The sequence below is a fragment of the Amblyraja radiata genome, chromosome 14 (genome assembly GCF_010909765.2).
Source record: "Amblyraja radiata isolate CabotCenter1 chromosome 14, sAmbRad1.1.pri, whole genome shotgun sequence".
NCBI classification, from domain to species: domain Eukaryota; kingdom Metazoa; phylum Chordata; class Chondrichthyes; order Rajiformes; family Rajidae; genus Amblyraja; species Amblyraja radiata.
In genome coordinates, this window is record NC_045969.1 from 52949335 (window position 1) to 52977168 (window position 27834).

Consider the following 27834-nt stretch of genomic DNA (forward strand, 5'->3'; position numbering starts at 1 on the left):
TAATCTGTTCTCGGAACAGCCTTATAAAAGAATAGGAGCAGCAGGATGCTGATCACATCTCCAAGTTAGACAACGTATCATTGAGTATTCGGGATTGTCCCAAACTGGTATGTTTGCGTTACTGTTATCTGTGATTTATTTATGAGGCACATTGAAAATGGTAACTATTTGAACAGTTGTGTAATGTTGTAAATTGTATATCAGGCATATTACAAATATTTATGATCTATGTAGAACATGTACAAATTGCGAGCATTGGTTTAGAACTCATTGTGATGTTTTATGCAGAATTTTGAAGAAATTTAAATGTATAATGTTCAGAACCAAAACGATTAGTAAGAGTGTAATAAGAGAAAGAAAGGTGCAAAGGATTTAATGAGCTGGTCTAACTGGAAATAATCATTAACATTTTTTAAACAGAATAATTGCACACTATTTAGCAAACCCTGGATTAACTCTGAAGGTTTCTTTAATTTAACCTTTCTCGATGTTCATTCTACAGTTCTCTGAGTTAAGTAGAAAATTGTATTGTAACGAGCACTGGGGAGGTGATTTTAATTAGACGTCCACATTTGTAGGGTCAAAATACTCAAAGATGTTCGTTATAAAAAAATGACTATTTAAACATGAAAATTGTTTGAAAGACAATTATAGAAGTTGTTACATCAGCAAACGGAACTATTTGAAGGTCAGTCGTCTTAGTGTCAGTTGTCACTTAGAACAACAGCGTTACGTTAATATTAGCCTCCCCGGTAGATTTAAGAAGGAAAATTACAGCCAAAGATCCTTCCTTCGGCTTTTCTGGTCAAGAATACATGTGTGAGCATTGAGTTCAAACACATTTTGATGAAATGCCCCGATTGACCAAGCGCGGCAGATGCTCCTGAGAGGCCACTGCCGCTGCCATGCTCTGGCAGCACGTCTGCCTCTCCCGCTGCGGAATCAGGAAGCCATCAGGATGGCAAAGCCTCTGAGCTCGGCTCCTGCTCATCCTCGAGGAGTAGGAGCTGGAGAGGGGTGTGGAGGGAGTCGGCGACGGCAGCGGATGCTAGAACAAAGGGCCGGTAAGAAGAACCAGGGGTCTTACCTTCCGCTCCCCTAAGGTCGGCTGCGGGAGGCACCCCCGGGGCACGAATGGGGATAATGGCGAGGAGAGGAACACCGGTCCACAGGCGACCTGGATCAAGGCACAGCTGTAGCAGGCCTTCATGACCAACTGCAGCTGGCACTTTGATCAAAGCACCAACATCTAGTGGCTCCTGCATCTGGACTCAGTGGATAGACACAAAAGACTGAAGTAACTCAGCGGGACAGACAGCAGGTAACTCAGCGGAGAGAAGGAATAGGTGACGTTTCGGGTCGAGACCCTTCTTCATACTCTGTGGGCTGTTTCTATACATTCTGTACTTAATCAGGGATTATACTTATGAATGGCAATAATCTTACCGTACTGTATGCAAAAAGGAATTTCACTGTACCTTGCTACATGCAATGATAAACATTGAACCATTGATCCAGTAAGGATTTTGCCCTTGCAGTTAAAGAGCCGGTGACATCTGGATTCACAAATGAATAATATTATCTTTGTCAAGGGGATTGTAGTGCTAGTTAACAGACACATAACATTCCTCTAGAAGGGAAAAAGGTGAAAAGTGTCTTGTACCTTTTACATCGCTAGATGTTCAAACTTGACACAATTGATGAGCAAGTGTAAGTGAGCAACCGTAAAAAGTTTTTATTGTCCTTGATAGACTTTAATCCTGATTTATAGTTCGCTAGGTCACAGTCAATTAGGCGAACAAGGACACTTAATCTCTTACCGTTTGTTAAAACTAAAACGGTTCACTATAATCCTATCTATAATAGATGGTTTGTCTTCTGAGGAGACCTTTGACAGGTCTGTCCATTATCTGCATTTTAGAAGAGTGAGAAGGGGATGGTTTGAAACATACAAAATCCCAAGAGGCCTTGACAGATGGATGCAGGAAGGACATTTGTCTTTTATGTAGGAATCAGTCAAATAAGGGAAACATTTGGTAAATGTTCTTTTCTTGGAAGATGGATTAGTCTTTCCTCAAAGGTAGTGGAAACAAAGTATTTGAATATTTTTAAGGCAGAGATAAATAGATTTTGGACAAGTAAGGGGGTGAATGGATATGTTGGAGTGCGGAGTTGGTTAAAAGCAGATCAGCCTACCTCTAATACTAATTTGTAATTGTATTTATTGTAATTCGATCAGTTTTTTTTTGCCATTTCTCTGTTCAAACTTGATGGTAACCTGTATTATGTACTCGAGTCATTCAAGTGGGTTACTTAATTTTAAAAAAAACCCACATTTGGCTGCACAATAATTCAGCAGAAGACACAATGGTGGTGGGTTAACACCGAGTTTTTATTTTCAGTTGAATGCAACAACTGCATTGTAAGACGTGTTTCATATAGTTAAAGCATTTTTCTGGGGGAGAGCAGAGGAAGAACTGAAAACAAATGGGTCCCTGGGTTTATAAAGGCAGGTACAGAATTAATGCCAGAAAAGTAAAAACTATGTTTTCCACATGAATAAAATGATCAAAATAAGCAAATGAGTACTTAATGAGAAGCAAAAATAAAAATATATAGTATGTATCTGTGTAATGGAGTAGTATCTTGTTTTAGTCTGCCTGTTTCCTTTACAGGTGTCTTGTCTATTAAACAGGCAATATGCTGTTCCCCCTCTACTCCTTAATTGGTATGATACTTCTCCAGGGAATGGAAACTATAGTTATTCTAAATCAAGACTGTGGATCAACTTATCGACTTCCAGGTAACTCATAGGGAGACCTATAACCCTAAATCAGACATCTCTAGATTAACATAGTCAGATGTAACAATGCAAGTGTTTTTTACTCACCAGAGAGTTTCTCCCACACTTTGCACATCCTAGGATAAACTCATCTTGTTTCTGGTCCTTAACTATATCTGATCATGTAATTACTTGTCTTTATTCACATTACAAAAGCAGCTAATTGCCACTGGGCTTGAAATCACGACTGATGATCTTTGCTGGGAAAACTCCTTGCTTTGTATGGCTTTGTATGAGGCGTTATGGACTGCAGTTGAACCAACGAATCACCAAATGTTATGAGACAAATGGATGCTATTTGGAATGTGTAGGAAGGAATGCAGAGGCTGGTTTAAACCCCAAATAGACACAGAAAACTGGAGTAACTCAGTGGATCAGACAGCATCTTGGCAGAAAATGTCTGACGAAGGATCTCAACCCGAAACGTCATCTATTCATTTTCTCCAGAGATGCTGTCTGACCCGCTGAGTTACTTCAGCTTTTTGTATCAATCTGAGGCCATTTGGAACATTGACCAGCCAAAAAATTGAGTTATGCAGACTAATTCTAATTTCCAACTTCGTCATTGCCTGTAGTCTAAATCATATCAAGGCAGTATGCAAATAATTTTTAAATGTAATGAGGATTTCAATCTCCACCATCTTTCAGGCAATAAGTTCCAGAGCCACATCGTTCTTTAAGTGAAAACATTTTCCCTCAATTGCCTCTAATCTTTATTATTAAATCCATGCATCCTAATTACTAATGAAGCTTGCACAAATGTATGGGATACTGGGTGCTTGCAGAGTTCCATTAGAATTGCGCTCTGTTCATTTGTGCAGCCAATATTATCTGTACTTAGAAATCAACGTTGTGATTGATTTTGAATAGATGCAAGATTAAAGGATATAGGCACACATAAAAGAAATTGAGTTGTTAGCCTATAAAAACTGGCTAACCTATTATTCAGATGGTTTAAACATTGGGACTTTATTTACATACCAATCCAGTTTAATCATCCTATGTGACAAATGAACGCTAATAATATTTAGATGTGCAAATCACGTTGAGTTTGTTGGCATAAGCATAAATATGGGGAGGTATAGATACAGTACAATGAAAATCTTGCTTGCGGCAGCCTCAGATATAGGCAAAACAGAAAAAACACCAAAACAAAATTATATATAAATTACACAAATTATACAGGACAGTGTAAAGAATAAAACTGTGCAAAACAATTAAAAAACAAGTCCATGATAGTTGAAGAGATGGTCTGTAGTGTTCCGTTGCCGAAGGAGGATCAGGGTTTGGTTCAAGAATCTGATGGTTGCAGGAAAGTAGCTGTTTCCGGAAGCTGCTGGTATGGGACTTCAGGCTTCGGTACCTTCTGGCTGATGGTATCAGCAAGAAGAGGGCACGGCCCAGATGGTGGGGACTCTCAAAGATGGAAGCCGCCTTTTTGAGGTAGAGCTTCAGATAGATGGTTTTGATGGTGGCGGGAGCTGTGCCCATGATGGACCAGGCTGAGTCTACCACCCTCTGCAGTGTCTGTGCGTTGGAATTATTGTACCAGGCCATGAGGCAACCATTGTTGACTCATCCTCATCCATAATTCAGGAAATCATAGTGGTGTCGTCAGCAAATTTATAGATGGTATTGAAACTGTGCTTAGCCACACAATGATACATGTAAAGAGAGTCGAGTAGGTGGGTAGGCACGCAGCTTTAAGGTGCTCCTGTGTTAATAGTGGGTGAGGAGGGTGTGTTGTTGCCAATCGTCATTGATTGTGATTGTGGTCAATCAGTGAGGAAGTCATGGATCTAGTTGCAAGGAGAAGTGTAGAACATAATAGTACAGCTCAGAAACAGGCCCTCCAGCCCACAACAGCAGTGCTGAATATGCTGCCAAGACCAACTCTTCTCTGCCTGCACATGATCAATGTCCCTCCGTTCCCCGTGTATCCATCTGTCTATCCAAAAGGCTCTTAAATGCCTCTATTGCATCTGCATTCACCACCAACCCTGGCAGAACATTCCAGGCACTCACTACCCTCTCTAAAACAATGTGCCCTGCACAACTCCTTTAAACTTTGCCCCTCTCACCTGATAGCTATGCCCTGTAGTATTTGATATTTTCATCCTTGGAACAAGCCTCCGACTGTCTACACTATCTAATACATGCTTTTATATACCTCTATCAGGTCTAATACCCACTAATCCAGGCATCATGCTGGTAAACCTCCTCAGCAATCTTCCCATTGCCTCCACATCCTTTCCTCGATGGGATGACCAGAACTGCTTACAATACTGCAAATGTAGCCGAACGAAAGTCCTATAAAGGGCCCAGGACTTGGAGCTAGGAGATGAGTGCATTAATATGTGAACACCAAACTTTAGTCACTGAAAAACAGCCTAATGTATGTGTTCCTGTTAGCATATGGTCTAGAGCAGAGAGGAATCCAGTAAGATAGCATCTGCTGTAGGCCTGTTTGGCAATGGGCAAATTGAACTAGGCCATTTAGTTTAGTTTGGTGTAGTTTAGAGATACAGCACAGAAACAGACCCACCGAGTCCACTCCGACCAGCGATCCCCGCACATCAACACTTGAGGCAGTGCAGCGTAGGTTCACGAGATTGATCCCTGGGATGGCGGGACTGTCATATGTGGAAAGATTGAAAAGACTAGGCACTGGAGTTTAGAAGAATGAGGGGGGATCTTATAGAAACTTATAAAATTATAAAAGGACTGGACAAGCTAGATGCAGGAAAAATGTTCCCAATGCTGGGCGAGTCCAGATCCAGGGGCCACAGTCTTAGAATAAAGGGGAGGCCATTTAAGACTGAGGTGAGAAAAAACATTTTCACCCAGAGAGTTGTGAATTTGTGGAATTCCCTGCCAGAGGGCAGTGGAGGCCAAATTACTGGATTGATTAAAGAGAGTTAGATAGAGCTCTAGGGGCTAGTGGAATCAAGCGATATGGGGAGAAGGCAGGCACGGGTTATTGATTGGGTTGATGAGCCATGAGCACAATGAATGGCGGTGCTGGCTCGAAGGGCCGAATGGCCTCTTTCTGCACCTATTTTCTATCCTACACGCACTAGGGACAATTTACAATTATACAGAAGTCAATTTACCTCCAAACCTGTACATCTTTGGAGTGTGAGAGGAAACTGGAGCACATGGAGAAAACCCACGCGGTCGCAAGGACAACATACAAACTCCATACAGACAGCACCCGTAGTCAGGATTGAACCCGTGTCTCTGGTGCTGTGAGGCAGCAACTCTACTGCTGCGCCACCGTGCCGCCAGCTGAGGCAGGAGTTGGTTGGCACCATAACCGACTCGCGAGGCTGCTGTTCATTACGGTGGACGTAACTGCCACCAGACGGTAGCCAGGTCACTGTGCTCTTCTTGAGCACTAATACGATAGATGCAATTTTGAAGCAGGCCAGGTCTGTAAACCCCAGAAACGAGAAGTTGAAAGATATCCTTGAATACTCCAGCCAATTAGGCATCACTGGTCTATATACTTCCCAAAGTACCTAATTTCAACTATTTGAAATTTTAATGAAAATATATTAATATATGTCAATATATAAAGGGGTAACCGTACTTCCTGATGTCTCATAGCATTTGGTGAAAGAAGGTAAAGAACTTCAGAAAACTCATAATATATCCAAGATATCTGTAGATCTCTAACGATTCAATTGGAAGTTGAACTGCCTTAGTTGCTTTCGGGACTTCAGGCTTTGTTTTCTTTTGCACTATATTGTATATTGTATATTTTTATTGTGTGTTTATTATATTATCTATTGCGTACTTGTTTACCACGTGTGTAGAAAGGAACTGCAGGTGCTGCTTTAAACTGTAGACACAAAAAGCTGAGTAACTCAGCGGGTCAGACAGCATCCCTGGAGAAAAGGAATAGGTGATGATTCGGGTCGAGACCTTTCTTCAGACCTTTTCTCCAGTGATGCTGCCTGTCCCGCTGAGTTACTCCAGCTTTTTGTGCCTATCCTCGTGTTGCAGGTAAAAATTTCATTGTTCCAATTCAGTACATATGACAATATAACACTCTTGATTCTAATCTAACTAATTTTACACTGGTGTCAAAAACTATAATTTATAAATATGTTATCATAACCTATGTGGTATTTCTTTTTTAATAGATAATGATGATATCAAAGTGGTCTGTGGAACCCAAGATGTGCAACTATCGATCTATTTGTGCCCAATTTATTTTGCGGGTTACAACGAGAGTCATGTGGCGTTAAACAAACAATACCATGACTCTAAATGCCACGGGAAGGTGGATGATTCCGTTTCTCCTCCCGTTCTCAAGTTTTCATTTCCCATCAGTGATGTCAACTCCACATCCTGTGGAAACAAAATTATGGTAGGTCAGACATCACGACCTGAAGGAATTGTGTACTTTGAAGAGAAATTACCTTGGAAATGATAGCATGTGATAGCATTAAATATAAAAATTAATAATAGAACCATTTATAATTTGTTAATTCCTCATGCTTAATCAGCTGGGCATGTGGGCTGAAGAATCACTAATTGGGTTTAATGCAGATAAGTGTGAGGTGATGCATTTTGGGAAGTCAAACCAGGGCAGGACCAAATATTAGGGCCCTGTGGGGGGTTGTAGAGCAGAGGGATCTAAGAGAACAAGTGCACAATTCCCTGAAAGTGCCATCACAGATAGATAGGATCTGTTGACCGATGTGGACAAGATGGGTCAAAGGGCCTGTTTCCACACTGTATCACTCTTTGACTCTCTAGGATGGTAAATAAGGCTCTTTGTACATTGGTCTTCATCAGTCAGAGTAATGAGTACGGATGTTGGGGACATTATGCTACAGTTGTACAAGACATTACTGAGGCCATTTTTAGAATATTGTGTTCAGTTTGAGTCACCCTGCTATATGAAGGATGCCATTAAGCTGAAAAGAGTGCAGAGAAGACTTACAAGGATGTTGCTAAGACTCAAGGTTCTGAGATATTGGAAGAGATTGGGCAGGCTAGGATTTTATTCCTTGCAGCACTGGAGACTAAGGGGTGATCTTACAAATGTGCATAAAATCATGAGGGGAATTGATAATGTGAATGCGCAAAGTCTTTTACCAAAGGTTGAAGAGTCAAGAAGCAGAGGACATAGGTTTAAGGTGATAGAGGAAGTATTTAGTAGGAATCTGAGGGGCAACTTTATCACTCGGAGGCTGGTGGATATATGGAATGAGTTGCCAGAGGAGGCAGTTGAGCAAGTGCAATAACAATATTTAAAATAAACTTGGACAGGTATATTCAGGGAAGGCGATAGGAAAGATTTACAGTGACATGGACCAAATGCAGGCAAATGGAACTAGCTCAGATGGGGCATCTTGGTTGACATGAATGAGTTAGGCTAAAGAGCCTGTTTCTGTGCTGTATTACTCTATAACCCTGTGACTCCCTCAGAATGGCAACATAAGTAGATAGAGTGGTAATGAAAGCATATGGTATGCTTGCCTTCACAGGTCAGGGCATTGAGTATAAAAATCAGGAAGTCTTGTTACAGCTTTATAGGACTTTGGTTTGTCTGCACAAGGAGTATAGTGCAGAAGAGGTTTACCAAAATGTTGCTTGAATTTGGGGGTATTAGCTACAGGGAGAGGTTAAACCAGGCAGCATTCTTGTAAATCTCTTCTATGCCCATTACAGGAAGGATTTGGAAGCTTTGGAGAAGATGAAGAAGAGGTTTACAAGTATACTGCCTGGATTAACCTCTCCCTGTAGCTAATACCCCCTTAATCCAAGCAACATTCTGGTAAACTTCTTCTGCACCCTCTCCATAGCCTGCACATCCTTCTTGAACTGCATGCAATACTCCATAAATAACCTAGCCAAAGACTTATAGAGCTGCATCATGACTTCCTGACTCATATACCAATGCCCTTAGCAATGTAGGCAAGCATACCGTTTACCACCCTATCTACTTCTGCTGCCACCTTCAGTGAACTATGAACTTGGACTCCAAGATCCCTCTGCACATCAATGCTGTTAACTGTATACACTCCCCTTACATTCAACCTCCCAAAGTGCAACTCCCCACGCTTGTTCAGATTCCCTTGCATCTTAACCTGAAAAGAGGGGTTGGATAAACTTGAACAGATGAATTCTCTCTAATAGATGTAGAGGTGCCAGAAAAAAAAATGATGATAATTTATTATATATGTTCCTTATACATACATATTTTTTGGCCTTTTGAGCACATAAGTTAAGAGCAACCGCCCACAGTTGCAGTGATCTGGGTTCAATATTTGATCTGTGTTCAGTGTGTGTGGGGTTTGCACATTCTCCCTGTGGCTTTGTCAGTTTCTCCTAGGAACACCAGTTTCCTCCCAGAGCCCAAAGATATGCAGGTCAGTAGCATTTGGCCACTTTAATTGCCCCTAGTGTGTAAATGAATGGAGGAGTTGATATGGGGAGAATTTAGTGGGATTACTGTCGGATTAGTGTTCGATAGTGCGCGGGTGTGGTGGTCTGATGGGCCTGTTTCCATAGTTAATCACTCTACAACTTTAGCTCTTCGGCCAGATGCCGTCCTCATCTGGACAACCATCTGGAAAGTACTGTAGTGTGAACAACAGGAAATATTCAGAAAATAAATGCACACTGATCTGCAAGTAGCCTCAAGACCAGGTTACAAATATCACTGCCTCAGAACGTATGCCAGTTTAACATAATATTTAAACAATAGTTTTACCTCAACATTTAAATATATTTGTTCTATGCATAGATCACCAGTGCCCAAGGAACGGGTGATTTTAAAGACTTTTCAAACGTCCAATTTGTCAATATCAGTGGTTTGATAGAAACCAACGACCCAGTAACAAACATCATAACCTACAACCAGGAATTGGTGTATCTGTATTCCTGCTCCTACCCTTTGGAGTACTTCCTCAATGATACTAAACTGGACGTGTAAGTAAAGAATTTGCTCATTATTTGTTTAGTTGAATTCATTTTTAAGTAGGATTTCTGAATTAAAATGTATGTTTGGAAAACATGAGCATTAAACTCATCTCTGCTCCTTCCTTTGGCTATTAAATAATATCATGGACAAACACTACTTTCACATAAGATAGACACAAAAAGCTAGAGTAACTCGGCAGGACAGGCAGCATCTCTGGAGAGAATGAATGGATGATGTTTCGGGTCAAGACCCTTCTTTGGAGTCTTGACCCAAAACGTCACCCATTCTGTTTCTCCAGAGATGCTGCCTGTCCCGCTGAGTTACTCCAGCTTTTGTGTCTATCTTCGGTTTAAACCATCTGCAGTTCCTTCCTACATACTACTTTCACATCATGGATTGAAACATGGAGCAGATTTAAATAATATCATTAGGTCCAACTTCAAAATGAAAAGTGAATAATAATTATGGCCAATGAGTCTTATCTCATCTCACAATTTCATCTCCATCCCCAATCCTAAACAACATTTCCGAGGAAAATGCATTCTATGTTGTAAACCCTATGATTCTGAATGAATAAAGATATTACAGGATTCAAATATAACATCACTGGCATATATGACATGGAAGGAGGCAGCCCATCCAAGCCTGCTAAAGAGATCTAACTCAGCTGATTCTACTTCCCAGCTCCCAATCTGTAGTGCTGTAGTTTTATTGCTGTCGCCATGTCCTCGTCTAGGTACTTTTTACATTTAATAAGGTTTTCTGATACGTTATGTATTTTTTAATAATCATAATAGGAAATCTTTGCTGCATTCTGTTATAATTTCATACTGATTGATTGATGTGATTGATTTATAGTGCAGGAGTCAGTATAGCGATCAAGGATAACAATGGGACCTTCAGGAGCACTCTCACACTTCAGCTTTACAGTGTAAGTTGTTTGATCTTCTATCCAGTGATTAAAATATCAAAGTGGTAAAATGTTACCAAAAAATTAATTCACGATAGACAAATGTACTAAAGAATATCTGACCACCGAACCTTTGGTTTTGATTAATTTGTACATCAAATGTATTTCAATAAAAATGCTTTGGAAAGATGCTGAAGGTATGGAAACAGGGTTTCCTGTTACTGGATTAACAGAGTCTCTGATTTTCTGGCCAGTAATTTAAATGCATGGAAGATTGATGGGCTCCGTCATGGGAAAGACCTTAAAAAAATGACTTAAATACGCAGTGCAGGATTTAGGTTGGAGATGCTGTCCAATCGAGAAAGTAATGAATGGGTTTGTAGTGAAATTAAACATTTACAGAAAGGATAAATCAGCCATAGAAATTAACTCGGCATGCAAGTAAATAGCCTTTGAGTAGAAAGAAATGTTATAAGTAGAAATAGAGTAACATGAATACAAGGTAGACACAAAATGCTGTAGTAACTCAGTGGGTGAGGCAGCATCTCTGGAGAGAAGGAAAGGGCGACGTTTCGGGTCGAGACCCTTCTTCAGACTGACTCCACTGTAACATAAACGTAGATGAGTACAGTGACACTGTGTGAAGCCTACCTCATGGATTGCCATGTACAATACTGCTTTTTTTTTAAATAATATTTTTATTAGAAGCATATGCATATCATAATCAAAACACATTTTGTTTATCAATTACATATTGTTAATAGTTGGGATCCCAGCTATCAAAATAGCTGGGGTCCTCGTTTATCAATTACATTATCAGCTTCTATTTGTTTATTTTTTTATAGATAGGAAGAAAGGAGAAAAAAAAGATTAAATTTTTTTTTTTTTTAATAGAATAAATTACCAATAATACAACTTTGGAGTAGGTCCGTAGATTATAAAACATAACTATTCATCTAATCCTGGGTTCAAGTTTCAGTCAGGCTTCCGTGCTGGACCAATTTACCCTTTCTGAAAATCAATAAATGGAGACCATATTCTAGCAAATAATTCTGGTTAATTCAAGTGGAATGGGAATACTTCAAAGTATTGCAAAAATTTCAAATGGGAGAGAATTTTATCTCAAGGGTAAAATTATTATATGACAAGCCAATTGCTAGAATATTGACCAATAACATACTGTCCCCGAAATTTCAACTATACAGGGGCAATAGACAGGGATGTGCATTATCATAATAGAGGAATTTGGTTCCTTTTCAGGATATAGAATAAACTGGAACAAAAGCAAAATTATGACGATAAAACCTCAAGAGCCAACACACGTTTTAAAATTCCCCTTTAGAATTGCAACAGAAAAATTTAAATATCTGGGTATCCAAATTACCAGAAAATATAAATCTTTATTTAATGCAAACTATATGCCCTTTCTAACTAAATTAAATACGTTGATTAAATTTTGGAAAACACTTCCGATGTCTTTAATAGGCAGAATAAATGCTATAAAAATGATTTTTCTCCCACAAACCTTGTATTTATTTCAATTAATACCAATATACTTACCTAAAAAATTCTTTAAAAAACTCGACTCTGATATCACAAATTTCATATGGGACTATAAATCACTTAGAATTCAAAGAAGACACCTGTGTAAACCTAAAGAATTCAGTGGACTGACACTCCCCAATTTTTTGTACTATTATTGGGCAGTGAATATCAAAAATGTAATTCACTGGTTGGACAAGTCTGCCCAACAAGTAGACTGGATAATAATGGAGAAAGAGGATTGTTCTCTTTTTAATATAGGAGCGATCCTTCTCTCCCCGATAAAATTGAATAATACAATATACAAGAAAAATCCAATTATTCATAGTACAATACGAATTTGGAAACAAATAAAGTTAACTCTCAAATTAAGAAATCTATCGCTTCTCTCTCCAATAGTAAATAATCCGTCGTTTAAACCATCTATTATTGATAAAACGTTTACCCATTGGGAAAGAATAGGAATTAAATCGTTTGGAGACATGTATGAAATGGGAAACATTTTATCATTTCAACAATTACAATTAAAATACAACCTGAAATGTAATCAATATTTTAAATACCTTCAAATCCGAAATTACTTGAAAAAACATACACAAGAATATCAAACTTTGACCTCAGATCTATTAGATAAAGGATGAACAGAAAGGCGGATTCAATTAATTTAATATCATACTTGTATAACATCATTCTAAATATAGAAATACCATTGTCAGATGCAATTAGAATGGACTGGGAACAAGGACTATCTATTAAAATTTCGAAAGACAGATGGGAAAAATACTTACTATATGTACATAAATGTTCGATTAATGTAAGACATAACTTAATTCAATTAAAAATTTTACATAGATTATATTACTCGAAAACTAAACGGAATAAATTTTTTCCAAATGTTTCTCCCATCTGTGATAAATGCTTATCTCAAGATGCAACTATAGTACACTCCTTTGTCTCTTGCATAAAACTCCATAAATTTTGGAATGAAATTTTTGGAATCTTCACAAAATTATTTAAAATAAAATTGAACCCCAATACAGAACTGATTATCTTCGGAACAATGGAAGAAGGCTGTAAGCTGACTTAGTTCCAAAAGTGTTTCCTTAATTATGGCTTAATGACGGCAAAAAAACTTACACTTAAATTCTGGAAAAATGCACCCACACCAACGCTTAAAATGTGGATTTCAAACATGTCTGAAACGTTACATCACGAAGATATGAGATTCGTCCTATCAGGCAAATGAGACCAATTCTTAAAGATTTGGTCTCCCTTCATCGACTTATTACAAGCATATGGTGCAATATAACTTTAGAAATTAACTGTTTCAGAACCGGGTGAGGGGTGTGTAAAGATACGAAGCAGGTATATCCCTTTTAATTTTTTTCATTTTTTCTATTCTGTTTTTTTTTTCATCTCTCCCTTTTGTTTTTTCTCTCGGGCTTTACATCTTTATGGGCTCTTTCTCTATATTTTTTCATGAACTATCAATATCACTACTTTATTTAACATTCTCTTTCTCTCTTTTTCTTGCTTTTGTTACTTTTTTACTACTAAATTAAAAACAAGTTGTACATGAAATGTATTATGTTATTCATGCTTTATATTATTGTACATTGCTTCTAATAAAAATATTTGTAATATATTGTTAAAGTCCGCAGCTCCCGCAGGTTGGAACACCAAAGGCCGACCCCTGGCAAAAGGATCACCCGCTCCGAGATGTTAAAGTCCACAGGCTCCACGGTTTTGGAGCTCTAGAAGTCCCAGCAAGAGGCCACCAGCTCCACGATGTTAGGCCGCAGTATGGACGGAGATACGGCACGGAAAAAGTCGCATCTCCGTCGAGGAAAGAGATTTTTTAAAGTTTCCCCCACCCCCAACATAATACAAAATTAAAGATAAACTAAAACATACATTTTACAACAAACTAAAAACACAAAGAAGGAAAAAGACGGAGACAGACCGTTGGCGAGTGCGGCGCCCCCTGGTGGTATTTTAAAGACTTTGCATAGGTATGGGGATATGTAGGGAATTGAGGGATGTGGGTTATGTGCAGGCAGATAGCTGATGGTCTTGGCATCATGTTTAGCACAACACTAAGTGCCGAAAGGCCTGTTCTTGAGCTGTACTGTTCTATAGTCTGTGTTTAATGTTCAAAGATAGTTCATCTACCATTACAAAAGCACACTAAAACTGTATTCTTTTCCAGGACTCAGGTTACAAAAATTCTATGATCATCCCAAACACAGGACTCATCTTGAAAACTAAGATTTATGTAGAAGTAAAAGCTGTCAACTTAACTGAAAGGTAAGAGAAGTAAAAATAATTTATAGCTTTGTCTTCTATATCACAAGACCATGGGCCTGCGAAATGTCGCACATGAGGTAATGCGGCCTTCTCACTAATCATTGCACTAAGATTTAATTTATTCTAACTCTTGTGGTTCTAAGGTTTCTTGAACTAAAAGCAGAAACTTATAATTGCAGGACATAATTTGAAATTTTTCATGAATCAAAGCTGGAAATAGTCACCAGTACTAAAAGTATTTTTCATAAATAATTTTTAACCCGTTATCTGAAATCCTACAGCCTCAACCACCAGCGCAAAAGTCTTATTTAGTTAATTGAAGGTCTCTTTTGTGTTTACAACCTTAAGACATAGGAGTAGAATTTGGCCAATCGTCCCATCGAATGCTTCAGCATTCAATCATGGCTGATCTATTTTTCCCTCTCAACCCCATTCTCCTTCCTCCTCCCAGAAGAGCCCATTAAAGTCATTCAGTGGTAACTTTGTAAATGGTTATCTGTGGATCTGATAACAATTTGTGTTGTGTATGCTGCAGCCAACTCCCGGTTAGAATCAGGTTAATTATTATCGCGTGTACCAAGGTACAGTGAAAAGCCTTGTTTTGCATGCTATCGAATCAGATCAGATACACCATACATTGATAGAATTACGTCAAACTCAAGTACAATAGATGGAACAAAGGGGAAGATACAGAGTGCAGATTATAGTTCTCAGCATTGTAATGCATCCGTTCTAAATTGGAGATTGAATTCCTTTTTATGTAAAGGGAGTTCTGTTTCCTGATCTGATTTAGATGCATTGCTGTCCCATAATGCACTAAATTAACAGCAAAGATTACTGAGAATTTAATGTGTCACCTCCTTTCAGAAATATACGAATATTAAAATGTAAAAGGATGCACGCAGAGGGAAGATATAAACTGCCTTTGTGAAAATACTTGCTGTGTATTTATCTTCATTTATCTTCTGCAACATAGGTTCAATGTCCTTCTTGATCGTTGCTATGCCTCAACTTCACCATTTCATTTAAATTCTTCCCAAACATATGATCTCTTCGTTGGGTAAGTGCTCTAAATCTACACGTTTACTGTTGTAATTTTCTATCAGTCCAGTTTACTTTTTTACGTATATTCTCACCCCTTCACTATTGTGATCTACATGTCTTGAAAATCATAAGGAATGGATAAATCAATGCAGAGATGAGATTGTACCTGAGAGACAGCCCTACTTCTGACACCTCAGCCCCAGACATTAACATCTCCTCACTAAACTGCAGCTTTTGCCCACATTTAAAAACCACAACAGGAACTATCCTTGTTTCATTTCTTTTTATTTTCTCTCGTGTAAAGTTTACTTGCGTATTTTCTATGTTTTATTATGTTTCTGTAAGAACACAAATTAGATAACTAGTAGGCCACCCTGCTTCTCAGGCTATGTGCCAGTCAACAAGACAACACCATCACCCTTTCACCTCTGAAGAAGGCTCTCGACCTGAAACGTCACCCATTCCTTCCCTCCAGAGATGCTGCCTGTCCTGCTGAGCTAAGGGTCTGTCCCACATACGCAATTTTTTCGGCGACTTGCCGGCACCCGTCATAGTTGCAGCAGCTCGCCAAAAATGTTCAAAATGTTGAAATTCCACCGGCGACCAGAAAAAGGTACGACTCTTTGGGCGACTGCTCACGACCAAACAGGCGTCACCCCGCGACAGGTGGGACAGGCCCTTTACTCCAGTATTTTGTGTCTATATCCGATTTAAACCAGCATCTACAGTTCTTTCCTACACTCTTTCATCTCCACCTTCCCCAACCCCTCCATTCTGCATTGTTATTTAGGTAGCAGTGAGTGAAACACATGACTATGAATTCTCCAGAATCCCTTGTGGAATCAAGAGATCAGTTTAGGAGTAAATATGATTAATAAATGTTGCAAATATGAAAACCAAATTGGAAAACGCCCAAAACCTATTTCTTGCCTTGTATTTGCGGGAAAGAATTTAAGTGTAATAAAGTCAGTTGACAAATATCCAGATGTATTTATAGCAATAGCATTTTAATAGTGTGGTTTGGATGATCGTAGATTCTTTCAAATTCTTTCTTTCATTCACCTGACATTTTAATTGTATTGTATGAGGTGCAAAAGGTGCCAGTTGCTTTTGGCATTTCCAATAGCAAAGGTTTGTGCAATTTATAAGGAAATCTCAACATCAAAAGCATAACTTTAAATAGAATCCCATGCCAAAATGTATTTATAACTCTAGTCATAAAATATATTTCTTTGTCATTCTACTTCACAAGAGATGCTCCTACATAGCTGTTATTTCAGCTGAATTTAGCATGCTTAGAATGCCTGGACCAAGATCCGCCCTTCTGATAGAAAGAAAGATTATAACCAAGGTTCTCAAGCTACTGCATTCTTCAATATAACACTGGGAATATTCATCACGTCAAGAGTCAAGAGTCAAGAGCCAAGAGAGTTTTATTGTCATGTGTCCCAGATAGGACAATGAAATTCTTGCTTGCTGCAGCACAGCAGAGTGGCAATTACTGTGTTTACGGCGGCAACGTGGGCCTCAGCGGTAACGGGAGCCTTGGTGGTGGTGGGGCCTCGCGGTCGATGAGCGTGAGGGGTGTGGGAAGACAATGGGGACCTGGCGTGGGGGAGGGGGGGGGGTCACTAGAGTAGAATACTCTGCCCAGGGGATAAGTCTGTGTTTGTTGTTTTTTCATTTGTTCCAGTGTAGGCACTGTGCACACGGCAGCCAGCCAACAGTTGCTGGTCTTTTTCTTTTGCTTTTAATTTCAGCTGTCTGTCTACTTTGTGTTTGAATAATGTTTTATCGTATCGTGTCATAGAAATGGCCTCACCACTTTTCCCAAGTTAAGAAGATAAGATACACACATTTCAGCAGGTGACAGGATATTGCCAAACGCAGCACGGTGTAGATGTGACTTACTATGATGAAGATTCTATGTCTATATGAATATACATTCAATTAAAGTTATCTCTTGTCAACAACTACTAACCAACACCTTTAGTCCATGATGACTTTTATAATTAGGAAACCATGGTGCCCTTATGTTGGGCCTGTCCCACTTACGCAACTTTTTTGGCGACTGCCGGCACGTGTCATAGGTCGTTGCAGGTCGCCGAAACTTTTCAACATGTTGAAAATCCAGCGGCGACCAGGAAGATGCTACGACTCTTTGGGCAACTGAGGAGACTACTCACGACCATAAAGGCGACACCCTGGTGACATGTCGCGGGGTGAAGCCTGTATGATCGTGAGTCGTACCTTGTTCTGGTCACCGCTGGATTTTCAACGTTGAAATTTTTCAGCGACCTGCAATGACCTATGACGGGTGCCGGCAGTCGCCAAAAAAGTCAGGTAAGTGGGACAGGCCCATTACTCTATGAAAAGGAAGGAAACTCTTGACAGTCAGCTTTTAGCAGACAAGACTGCAGTAACCAGACTAGCCCATTGCGCTGTGGAATATCAGTAAGCCCCATTGGGCAGGAAAAGCATGGACCTTTAACTGTTTCACACGCTTCCAAGGCAAAAAATGTGTGTTTCCAAATATAGTAATAGTAAAAGTTGAAAGAGCAATTTTTAAGTGGGCCACATGAAATGATGTCCTCAACAAGATATCAAAGTCACACTTTGGGTCTGTGTCTTATGAGTTCAGAAGTGCACGAAGAGAACACTTTAAAGGGCCTGTCCCACTTAGGCTGTTTTTTTGGCGACTACAGGCGACTAGTCTGTTGCCACATGGTCGCTGGGGTGTCACCTGTATGTTCGTGAGTCGTCTCCTCAGTCGCCCAAAGAGTCGTAGTATCTTTCTGGTCGCCGCTGGATTTTCAACTTGTTCATAATTTTTCAGCGACAATGGGCTGACGCCAAAGAGCGTAGCTCGACTTCTCCTGACGTGGGTGCTGTCATAGGTTGTCGCCAGGTTGTCGCCAGGTGACATAGGTTGTCGCCGGTGCTGGCATTGGTGAATTCCATTGGCGACTACGTACGTCAACCTACGTCAACCGGCGACAGGTACCGGGGACTGAATTGTCTTCAGTTGTCGTGAGTGGACGTAACTTGTCGCGGGTGGACATAGGTTGACTTTGGTTGTGGTAGGTTGTCGCCTGTGTGGTCGTAGGTTGTCGTAGGTGTGGTCGTAGGTGGACGTCCTAATGGATCTCCGGTTGTCGGTAGCTTGCCGTAGCTTGACGTCGACCAGGTGGTAGGTTGTTGTAGCTTGTCGTAGACATTGTGGTAGGGGGGGGTCCCGTCTCCATTTTTTCGGCGACCTGCTATGACTATGACAGTCGCCTAAAAAATCGCCTAAAAAGTGGGACAGGCCCTTTACCCTCAACATTCTACTTTTAAAGTAAAGCTTGAAAGATCACTAAAAAACCTGGTCATAAAATCCATTACAATTGCAGAAAGACTTCTCGTTCCCTGATCCACTGAAGACTGATGTCTCATCTTGCTGTCCAAATTGCCTTGTCCTAAAGTCATAAAGTTGTACAGCATCGAAATAGGCTCTTCAATCCGCCCTTCAATCGAGCCTACCTATTCTAATCCCACTTGCCTGCATTAGTTCTGATTCCCTCTATGTCCAGCTCACTCTAGTACCTGTCAAGCTGCCTCTTAAATGTTTAATGTCCCTGTCTTCACCACCTCCTCTGGCAAGTCATTCTAAATATCTACTGCTCTTTGTGTGAAAAATTTACCCATCAGATCCTCTAAACCTCCTCCCTCTCACCTCAAACTCATGCCCTTTAGTTTTAATGGGTAATAGACACTGGATGTCTCGGATGCAGGTCTTTCATAATTTTGTATACCTTCATCGTGTCACTTCAGTCTCCAGGCATAAAAGACATTGCCAATCCAGGTTTTCCTGATAGGCCCTTCAATCCAAACGCATCCTCATGAATTGTTTGCACCTTCTCCAGCTTAATCAAATCTTCCCTATGGTGTGATGAACCAAGAACTGCACACAATACTCAAAGTACAGTCTAACCAATCGCTTGTAAAGCTGTTGCATGGCATCCCAAGCCATCAGTCAATGAAAGCGAGCATGACCTATGCCTTCCTCACCACCCAGTCTATCCATGGTCCAGTTTTCAGTGAATTATGTTGAATTCTGGTGTCCCATGCACAAAGCCATGCTGACTGTACAAATGTTCATGTATCTATATTAAATATATGTGTGGATGTCAACTATGCATCATATTGCAACAATACAATATGACAGAACTTTATTTATCTCAGGAGGGAAATTGGTCTGCCAACCTGTCATAGAAGCACAACAAGATACATGAAATATGAAATTAAAGAGTGGAGAGTCCAGGATTGGGGATGTGCAAAGAGTTGGGGGGGGGGGGGGAGGGAAGTCAGTCTACCCCACGAAAGAAGGAGGAGGATATGTACAGTTTGATAACCACAAAGAAAAAGGACTTCCTGTGGCGTTCTGTGCTGCAAGTCCAGATTCTCAGATTGTCCTCAGAATGAATCATTTATGTTCAAATTGGTGCAGTCAGGTGCCAGGGCTGCACCATATACTGTAACTGAGCAGAATACAGTTGAGAATGCACCAGCATCACAGTAGCCAAGATGATAAGTTCTGTTACAGGCTGTAATGCTCCTAGATTGATTGCTTCTGATAATAATTTCCTTTGGTCAAATATTGGTCTCATTATTGAGGGAAATTTAGAATTACTTGTGGGCTGTGGAGATCATCTTGTTTTGAAGGTACATGTTCATCACAAAACATCATTTGCAGAGTGTAAGGAAAGGGCCCTAATTATTTATCTAATAGCTTGAACTAGGAGCACTCCCTGCCAACATTAACACCATCTTCAAGCAACTTCTGTAGGGTTTGAACCTACGCTTTTACTGGAGATGGCACTTCAGTCCCCAGTAAGTCTATCCTTCCTGTTTCAGGACTCCAACCATATAATACTGAAGGAAAGCATGCCTTCATTGCATTATTATGACTAACTATGACATATTTTTGAAGCAATATTTTTTCCCTTTAATAATTTATGTCTTTGTGTTGCTCCCCTGATTTTGTGCACTTCGCCCAGGTTCTCTAGATGATCTGGAATAGATTCAACTGATTCCCATCAAAAAATATAACACATTTTCCTTCAATTCCAATTTTGCTGGGTCACAAAATCCCTTTTCCTGGTTGAGATATGAACTAAAACAATGTATTCAACTCTACAGATGCAATAAAGAACCACAGACCAACATTGTGTCTAACGGAAAGAACCAGTTTGCAAGGTTCTATTTTGAAGCATTCCGCTTCACTGAGCATCGAGACCTGGCTGTCTCCACCTTCTATCTGCACTGCATCACACGTCTCTGTGCTCAAGCTGCTTGCAGTGAATTTAATGTGAGTACCAGACATACACGATGAAAATTTTTAATATAATTTTCAAATGGAGATGTAAGACCTAAATTTCCAAGGTTTCAGCTCCGATGAGTGGTCTGACGGTGATGGACATTTTGCTGTCTGCAGGCAAAGACATAAACCCTGTCCCAAATTGTGAACCATGTCCCAAATTGTGAACCATGTCCCAAAATTGTGAACCATGTCCCAAAATTGAAACATGCCTCAAAAACGTGAAGCTGGGTTCTTGAGTCTGGTGATACGTGTTTTCAAGCTTCTGTCTCTTCTGTCCTGACCAGGGAGAAGAAGGAATGACCCGGGGTGGGACAAGTCTCTGTTTATATTGGCATCTCTTCCGAGGCAGCGTGAACTGTAGATGAAGTCAATGATGGGGACTATGGTCCGTGTGATGGACTGGGCTACATCCACAACTTTCTGCAATTTCTTGCAGACTTGGGCAGAGCCGATCCCAAACCAAGTTGTGATACAACCCAAAGTATGCTTTCTGTAGTGCATCTGCAGAAGTTTCCACGAGTCATTGAAGACATGCTGAAGTTCTACAGTCTCCTAAAGAAATAGAGGCGTTGGTGTGGCTTCTTGTCTGCACACAATACTCCAAATGTTGCCTAGCCATTCCCTTTATTCTTACATTTTACCCCACCAGCCTCTGTAATCAGCACAACATTATTTAGCATTTCCATCACCTTGAACGTGATACATTGTCCTCTTCCAAACCCTTTCTGCTTTCCACTCTCGCTGTGATTCCCTGGTGTGCTCATGCCTCCTCACCTATTCCACCCCCAACCCAGGAATTTCCCCCTACAACTGTAGATGTGACATCGTTCCCTAACCCTAACCCTCAGCTCCATCCAGGGACCTTATCCAATTTCATCAACTGCATTCTGTGTTCTCCAAGTGGCCTCCTCTACATTGGTGAGACCCAATGCTGGCTTGGCAACCGCTTTGCCAAACAACTGTACTGCATCCGCTCTGGCCACCTGTATCTCCCAGGTGCAAACCATTTTGTAGTCATAGAGTCATACAGCATGGAAACAGGCCCATCGGCCCAACTTGCCCATGCTGACCAACATGTCCCATCTACACTAGTCCCACCTGCCTGTGTTTGGCCCATATCCCTCTAAACCTATCCTATCCATGTACCTGTCTAAATATTTCTTAAACTGTAATAGAATCTGCCACAACTTTCTCCTGCACCTCGCTCCATTTACCCACCATCCTTTGTGTAAAAACTTTACCCCTCAGATTCCTATTAAATCATTCCCCCCTCAGCTTAAACCTATGTCCTCTGGTTCTCGATTCCCCAACTCTGGGCAAGCGACTACAAAATCATAAGGAGTAAATCTGTTAAACGCACAGAGTCTTTTAGAGTAGGGGGATCGAGAATTAGGTCCTAAGGGCCTGTTTCCCTGCTTAATGACTCCATGACTCTGACTTGTAATTGCAGAAAACTTTACTCAAATCATGTTCCTTTTTCTTTTAGAAATGTGCCAGGTCAAAAAGAGAAGCACCGGCCACATTCACTACTCCGACGCCAGATGCAGTATCTAAACCCTCGACAATTAGTTCCGCACGTGTCATGACCAAGAATGATAATGGTATGTTTTCTTTAATTCAATTCAAATCAAAATGCACATAAAATATGAAGTCTATCATTAGCATTGAATAACATAACCAAATGTTTCAGCTGAGGATTGGTTCTGGATCTAATAAAGGCAGTGTAAAAGCAAACAAATAAAGTGGCCAAGAATTGTACTGTCATTTTGTACTGATGGGACCCTGTGCATGTTTGGGCAATCAGGATCATTGTAATATGAGGTTGTGGGCACAGAATCTTTACCAAAAGGCCTCGGTAGGACCTCAGTATGACTCTATCAATTAATGGAACGCCCTTGTGTCAAATTCAGCCACCATGGGAAATTTGTACATTTGCCCCACATTGGCACACGTCATGATATGAAGCAATGGTCTGTAACCATTCTCAGTGCGAACTAGTGTCAAAATAGATTGTGTCATAACCCCAGCACTTTTCTCAATATTTCTTGCTAAAATGTTGAATCCCACTCCATAAACTTTCCACATGAGCGGTGCTAATATTTAGAATGAATGTGAAGCTGTTAAACCCACAGATGCCACATCCAAAGCTTTTGTGCTTTTTGCGAGGCTCTGCTTCGAGAAATTGTCAAAACCTTTACAGAAGTGTACAAGAAAATGGGCCTACATTCAATATCTGGAAGGTATTCCTCTGTCATTTGCTCTTTCTGCGCGCCACTCCACTCTCGCAATAAAGGTCACAGAAAAACCCTGGAAAATGTGGATCATTCCCCTAACTCAGCATCACAACCTCTCAGTGGAAGCCGGCATGGAAGAAGAAATTCACCATCACCAACACAGTCTTTAATCAACTGAAAAAAGGATACTTAAGGGCCTGTCCCACTTGGGCGTCATTTGCGCGTCATTTACGCAACATCATTCATGTGTCACGACGCACTACGCTCTCGTCGTGACGCGCACATGATGCGTGCAAGGTGCGCATTACACGCGCATGGTGCACATTACGCGTGCATGGTGCGGCACCCCAGGATTTTAGGATGTACAAAATCTTTGCACGCCATCTGTGTGATGCGTAAATGACGCCCAACTGGGACAGGCCCTTTAGAGATCAAGATCGCTCATATGGCACAAAGGTGGTGTCTACCAAGATATCTACTCCTCTATATGGTTCTGAGACCTGGACTACTGTTTCAGTTTCAGTTTATTGTCACGTGTACCAAGGTACAGTGAAAAGCTTTTGTTGCCTGCTATCCATGTCAGCAGAAAGACAATACATGTTTGCAATCGAGACATTTACAGTGTATAGATACAAGGGAATAGCGTTTAGTGCAGGGTGAAGCCAGCAAAGCATAGTTAAAGTAAGCAATTTTGCTGTAGGAATAGAGATTTAAGTGTGGAGCGATTGTAATATGAGTTTGTAGATCTGCTTCTGTGGCTAGCACACAAATAGTCATCTGGGTTGGGCGCCATTTTGGAAGATTGGAAACCATCCTGTGAGCAGGCATCTCTAGGTGTTGGGAAAGTATCACCAACACAATCTGTACAAAGTCCTTAGTATAAGTAAACCAACGTTAACGTCTGCTCCCAGCACAACATCCCCCAAAATTGAGACCCTGGCTATGTTGGGATTAGAATCTGATAGTAGCAGTGTCTTGGTATGTTGATTTTATCCATTTATCACAATATGTGCACAGGGGTATGGTATGCACAATTTTAAGATGTTGGTCTCAGCAAGCTCTCACGTCACCAAACTTCTACTCATCCTTTGATAAACACACACACATTATCACCTCAACTAATTTGAGGAATGTTTTTCTCGTTTGCCACCCCTCTAAGATTGCTGAGAACTCAAAGCCAAAATTCTTGCCACTCCTCTTCGTTCTGACTATCCTTGTCATTTAATTTCTCTTTTTTCACTTCCCACATCTATACCCACGTCAATGAACAGTTCCCCACATCTGATTGTCTTGGAAATGTTCTAAACACCTGGTCCTCCTGTTTCTTCCCACATCACAAACACATGCTGTTTGGAAGATTAATTGTCTACTGTAAGTTGTTCCTGGTGTAGGTAAGTGGTAGGTGAATTGGGGGTGGGGGTGGTGGTAGGTTGATGGGTGTGTTTGTCTGCTTGGAAATAAGTAACAGAATGAGATAGATGGAAATTATCTGAAACCTTAACTAGCCTCATATGCTGCTGGAAATATGAAATTCAATGCTGATACTTCAGATGAAACAAACTAACATGCTGAATTACTCTATGATGTATGTGTACAATCTCTTGCATAAACACTTACTCTTAATTATTTTGCTTCTGTACTTTTTTCCACAGTGGTGAACACAAATGATGATTCAGGTAAGGGAAACTATTGCTGCGAGGCACTTTAATTCATCATAAATATAAATAAAAAAAGAGAGCAGATGCCAACTATTAAAGTGGCATTGGGACAGCTTTGAAATCCAAATGTTATTAAATTGTAGACATTTGCCAACAATGGCATTTTCTTTGATATTTTTTCATGCATAGGTGCCTCACAAGACAACATTCTCAAATTGTCAAAATACAAACCTTGTAATTATTCATATAATTAGAAAAATTGACAATATCATAAATTTCAACAATACCTAACCTTTATGATTCTGCTGATAGCAATTTTAACTGTTACCTATTTAGGATGGCCAAGTTTACCTACCTGAGCTCCCTATTGCCAGTTGTTCTATATGTGCTTGGTCTACAACTTTAATGGAAACCCCATATGACAAACAGCACCCAGTATCTCCTTCCTAGATTTCACAAATTGTCTAGCAGATTTGGACTGACATAATGGTAGAACTCTGGGACACACAGTAGAACCCCTCTATGATCTGAAACAGATATCTGTACCTTTTACATGAATGCTTCTACAACCACATCAATGACAGACCAAACAAACTCAGGGTGATAAGAGACATGATTATAATTAATTTCCCTATTCAATAAATATGAAATATGTTTTGATTGGTCTTAATTTAGTGATACAAATGAAAGAACCTGCCATGCTTTTTCATATCATATTACTTAATTGAAACAGGACAGTAGGTAAAGTTCCTTCAAAGTGCGTTGCCTCTGAGGCAGCTTTCTACTTGAAAATCCCAGCAACCACCCCATTGTATGACTTCTCTCTTGAATTTGTCTGCTCATTGTCAAAAATGGATCAAAATGTTAGAATACAATACGGTCAATGCGTTTCCAATGACTGAGAATGGAAAATTAATTGGTTATTTAGTTTCAAAAAGATGACAGCAAATCTAGTTCATTCATTCCAGTCTATTTTACAACTTGCTGGACTTTTGAAAATATAATTTTAACCCTTCTGTGAACTAATGGTCAACATTTTTACCAATGCATTAACAAATCTAATTCAATCTTCATGAATTTGTCATCTCAACAATAGCATGAAGTTATAAAAAAAAGCTCAACTAATAAAAAAACATATATATTAAGTAATTCTGGTGTTTATTGGCAATTCCTTGCATCCATGTTATATCTGATGTTTTAGCTTTTTGTTTTCTCCCACTCCTCGAACACAGGTGCTGATTTTCATTCACGGCACAGCTCCTCGTTGACTCATTTATGTGCCACTTTACATTTCCAAGGATAGAAATGAATACTAGCAAACTAATATAGGAGCAAAGAGGTCCTTCTGCAGTTGTACAGAGCCCTAGAGAGACCACACCTGGAGTATTGTGTGCAGTTTTGGTCCCCTAATTTGAGGAAGGACATTCTTGCTATTCAGGGAGTGCAGCGTAGGTTTACAAGGTTAATTCCCGGGATGGCGGGACTGTCATATGCTGAGAGAATGGAGCAGCTGGGCTTGTACACTCTGGAGTTTAGAAGGATGAGAGGATACCTCATTGAAACATATAAGATTGTTAAGGGTTTGGGCACGCTAGGGGCAGGAAACATGTTCCCGATGTTGGGGGAGTCCAGAACCAGGGGCCACAGTTTAAGAATAAGGAGTAAGTCATTTAGAATGGAGACGAGGAAACACTTTTTCTCACAGAGAGTGGTGAGTCTGTGGAATTCTCGGTGGAGGCAGGTTCTTTGGATGCTTTCAAGAGAGAGCTAGATAGGGCTCATAAAAAAATAGCGGAGTTAAGGGATATGGGGAGAAGGCAGGAACGGGGTACTGATTGGGGATGATCAGCCATGATCACATTGAATGGCGGTGCTGGCTCGAAGGGCCGAATGGTCTACTCCTGCACCTATTATCTATTATGTATTGTCTATTCAATCTTTTTAAGCTTTAAATATGAGCCCAAGCTCTGGAGTAATTACAATTATTTGTAATTGGCAGAAGATTATTATATAGTACTCCAGAATATGTGCTTTGCCATTCTCCACACCATCACCCTCTCTCTCTTCCTTCCTACTGCCAGGATTCCTTAGTCCAGGTTGCTGAGGTTGATTTTATTATTTCAATCACATGCTCGGTTCACACTTTCAATGATTTATCGCGCACGGATCTTGTATTGTTAGTGTAGATAAACAATGTTGACTCTTTCTATTTCTTAAACATTGTTTAACATGTTTGTTATTTTTACTTCCAGCATCAGCTTTAGCTGTTCAACAGGCCATGAGTGTGTACACTGGTCTGGGAGTTGGATTGGGAATCTTGGCTGTAACTTGCATTGTCATGATTGCAACAGGTATACTACTGTATCGAAGATTCAAGAAAAACAGCACCTTAAAATAAGCTGGGAAGCATGTAAAAAAATATAAAAATAAACAAGTTATCTTTCACTGAAGACTTTGCACACATTCAAGCTTCCATTAGAGCGTTCTGAAATAGAGATGATGAGTCCTATTTTAACCACTGGCAGTATGAGCCATATTTTGTAGTGTATATTAGTATATACTTTTACATTGCCACTTGGAAACCAAAATATAACTTTGCTTAATTGTAACGGCACCTATGCTAGGATCATATGTTGTGATGCAATTAAGATTGTATGCATATATTTTTCTCTATGCAACAATTACATTTAATTTGCAAATAGGTATAACATATGTCAGATAACATTACTTAAAAATTACACTTTGTAAATTTATATTGTTCTACTATAATAAGAATGGAAAATCAGGTTGGTTAAATTTTAAAATATAGTGTTGCTTAATCATAGTGATGCTTTTACTGTGTCTACTTAGCCTTGCCTGTCTGACAAAATCTGCACATTGGAAGCAAAAAAGACATAATATTGTGAAGTAAATGAGTGAATTTTTTGCACACAATGCAGCTGACAATGTACTAGAGTAGAATGAAAAATAAAGTGCGAGCTGCTCTGATCATTTA

At 40.0% G+C, this 27834-nt stretch overlaps 1 protein-coding gene across 1 annotated transcript; it reads left to right on the forward strand.

The window, feature by feature from the left end:
• Positions 1–27834, forward strand: LOC116980778 (zona pellucida-like domain-containing protein 1). Its single transcript, XM_033033362.1, has 11 exons — positions 1–107; positions 2676–2803; positions 6991–7217; positions 9606–9790; positions 10641–10713; positions 14444–14541; positions 15518–15601; positions 20767–20935; positions 22434–22548; positions 24834–24857; positions 27092–27834. Exons 2-11 carry the CDS (start codon positions 2701–2703, stop codon positions 27235–27237), a joined length of 1224 nt encoding a protein of 407 aa, XP_032889253.1. The 5' UTR covers positions 1–107; positions 2676–2700; the 3' UTR covers positions 27238–27834.

What these genes read in the sequence shown, in the direction of transcription:
- LOC116980778 (XM_033033362.1), top strand. Translation starts at nt 2,701, where the DNA reads ATGCTGTTCCCCCTCTACTCCTTAATTGGTATGATACTTCTCCAGGGA. An exon ending in ACATATGATCTCTTCGTTGG is followed by an intron (nt 15,602 to 20,766) that starts GTAAGTGCTCTA and finishes TCAACTCTACAG; the next exon opens with ATGCAATAAAGAACCACAGA. An exon ending in GAACACAAATGATGATTCAG is followed by an intron (nt 24,858 to 27,091) that starts GTAAGGGAAACT and finishes TTTTACTTCCAG; the next exon opens with CATCAGCTTTAGCTGTTCAA.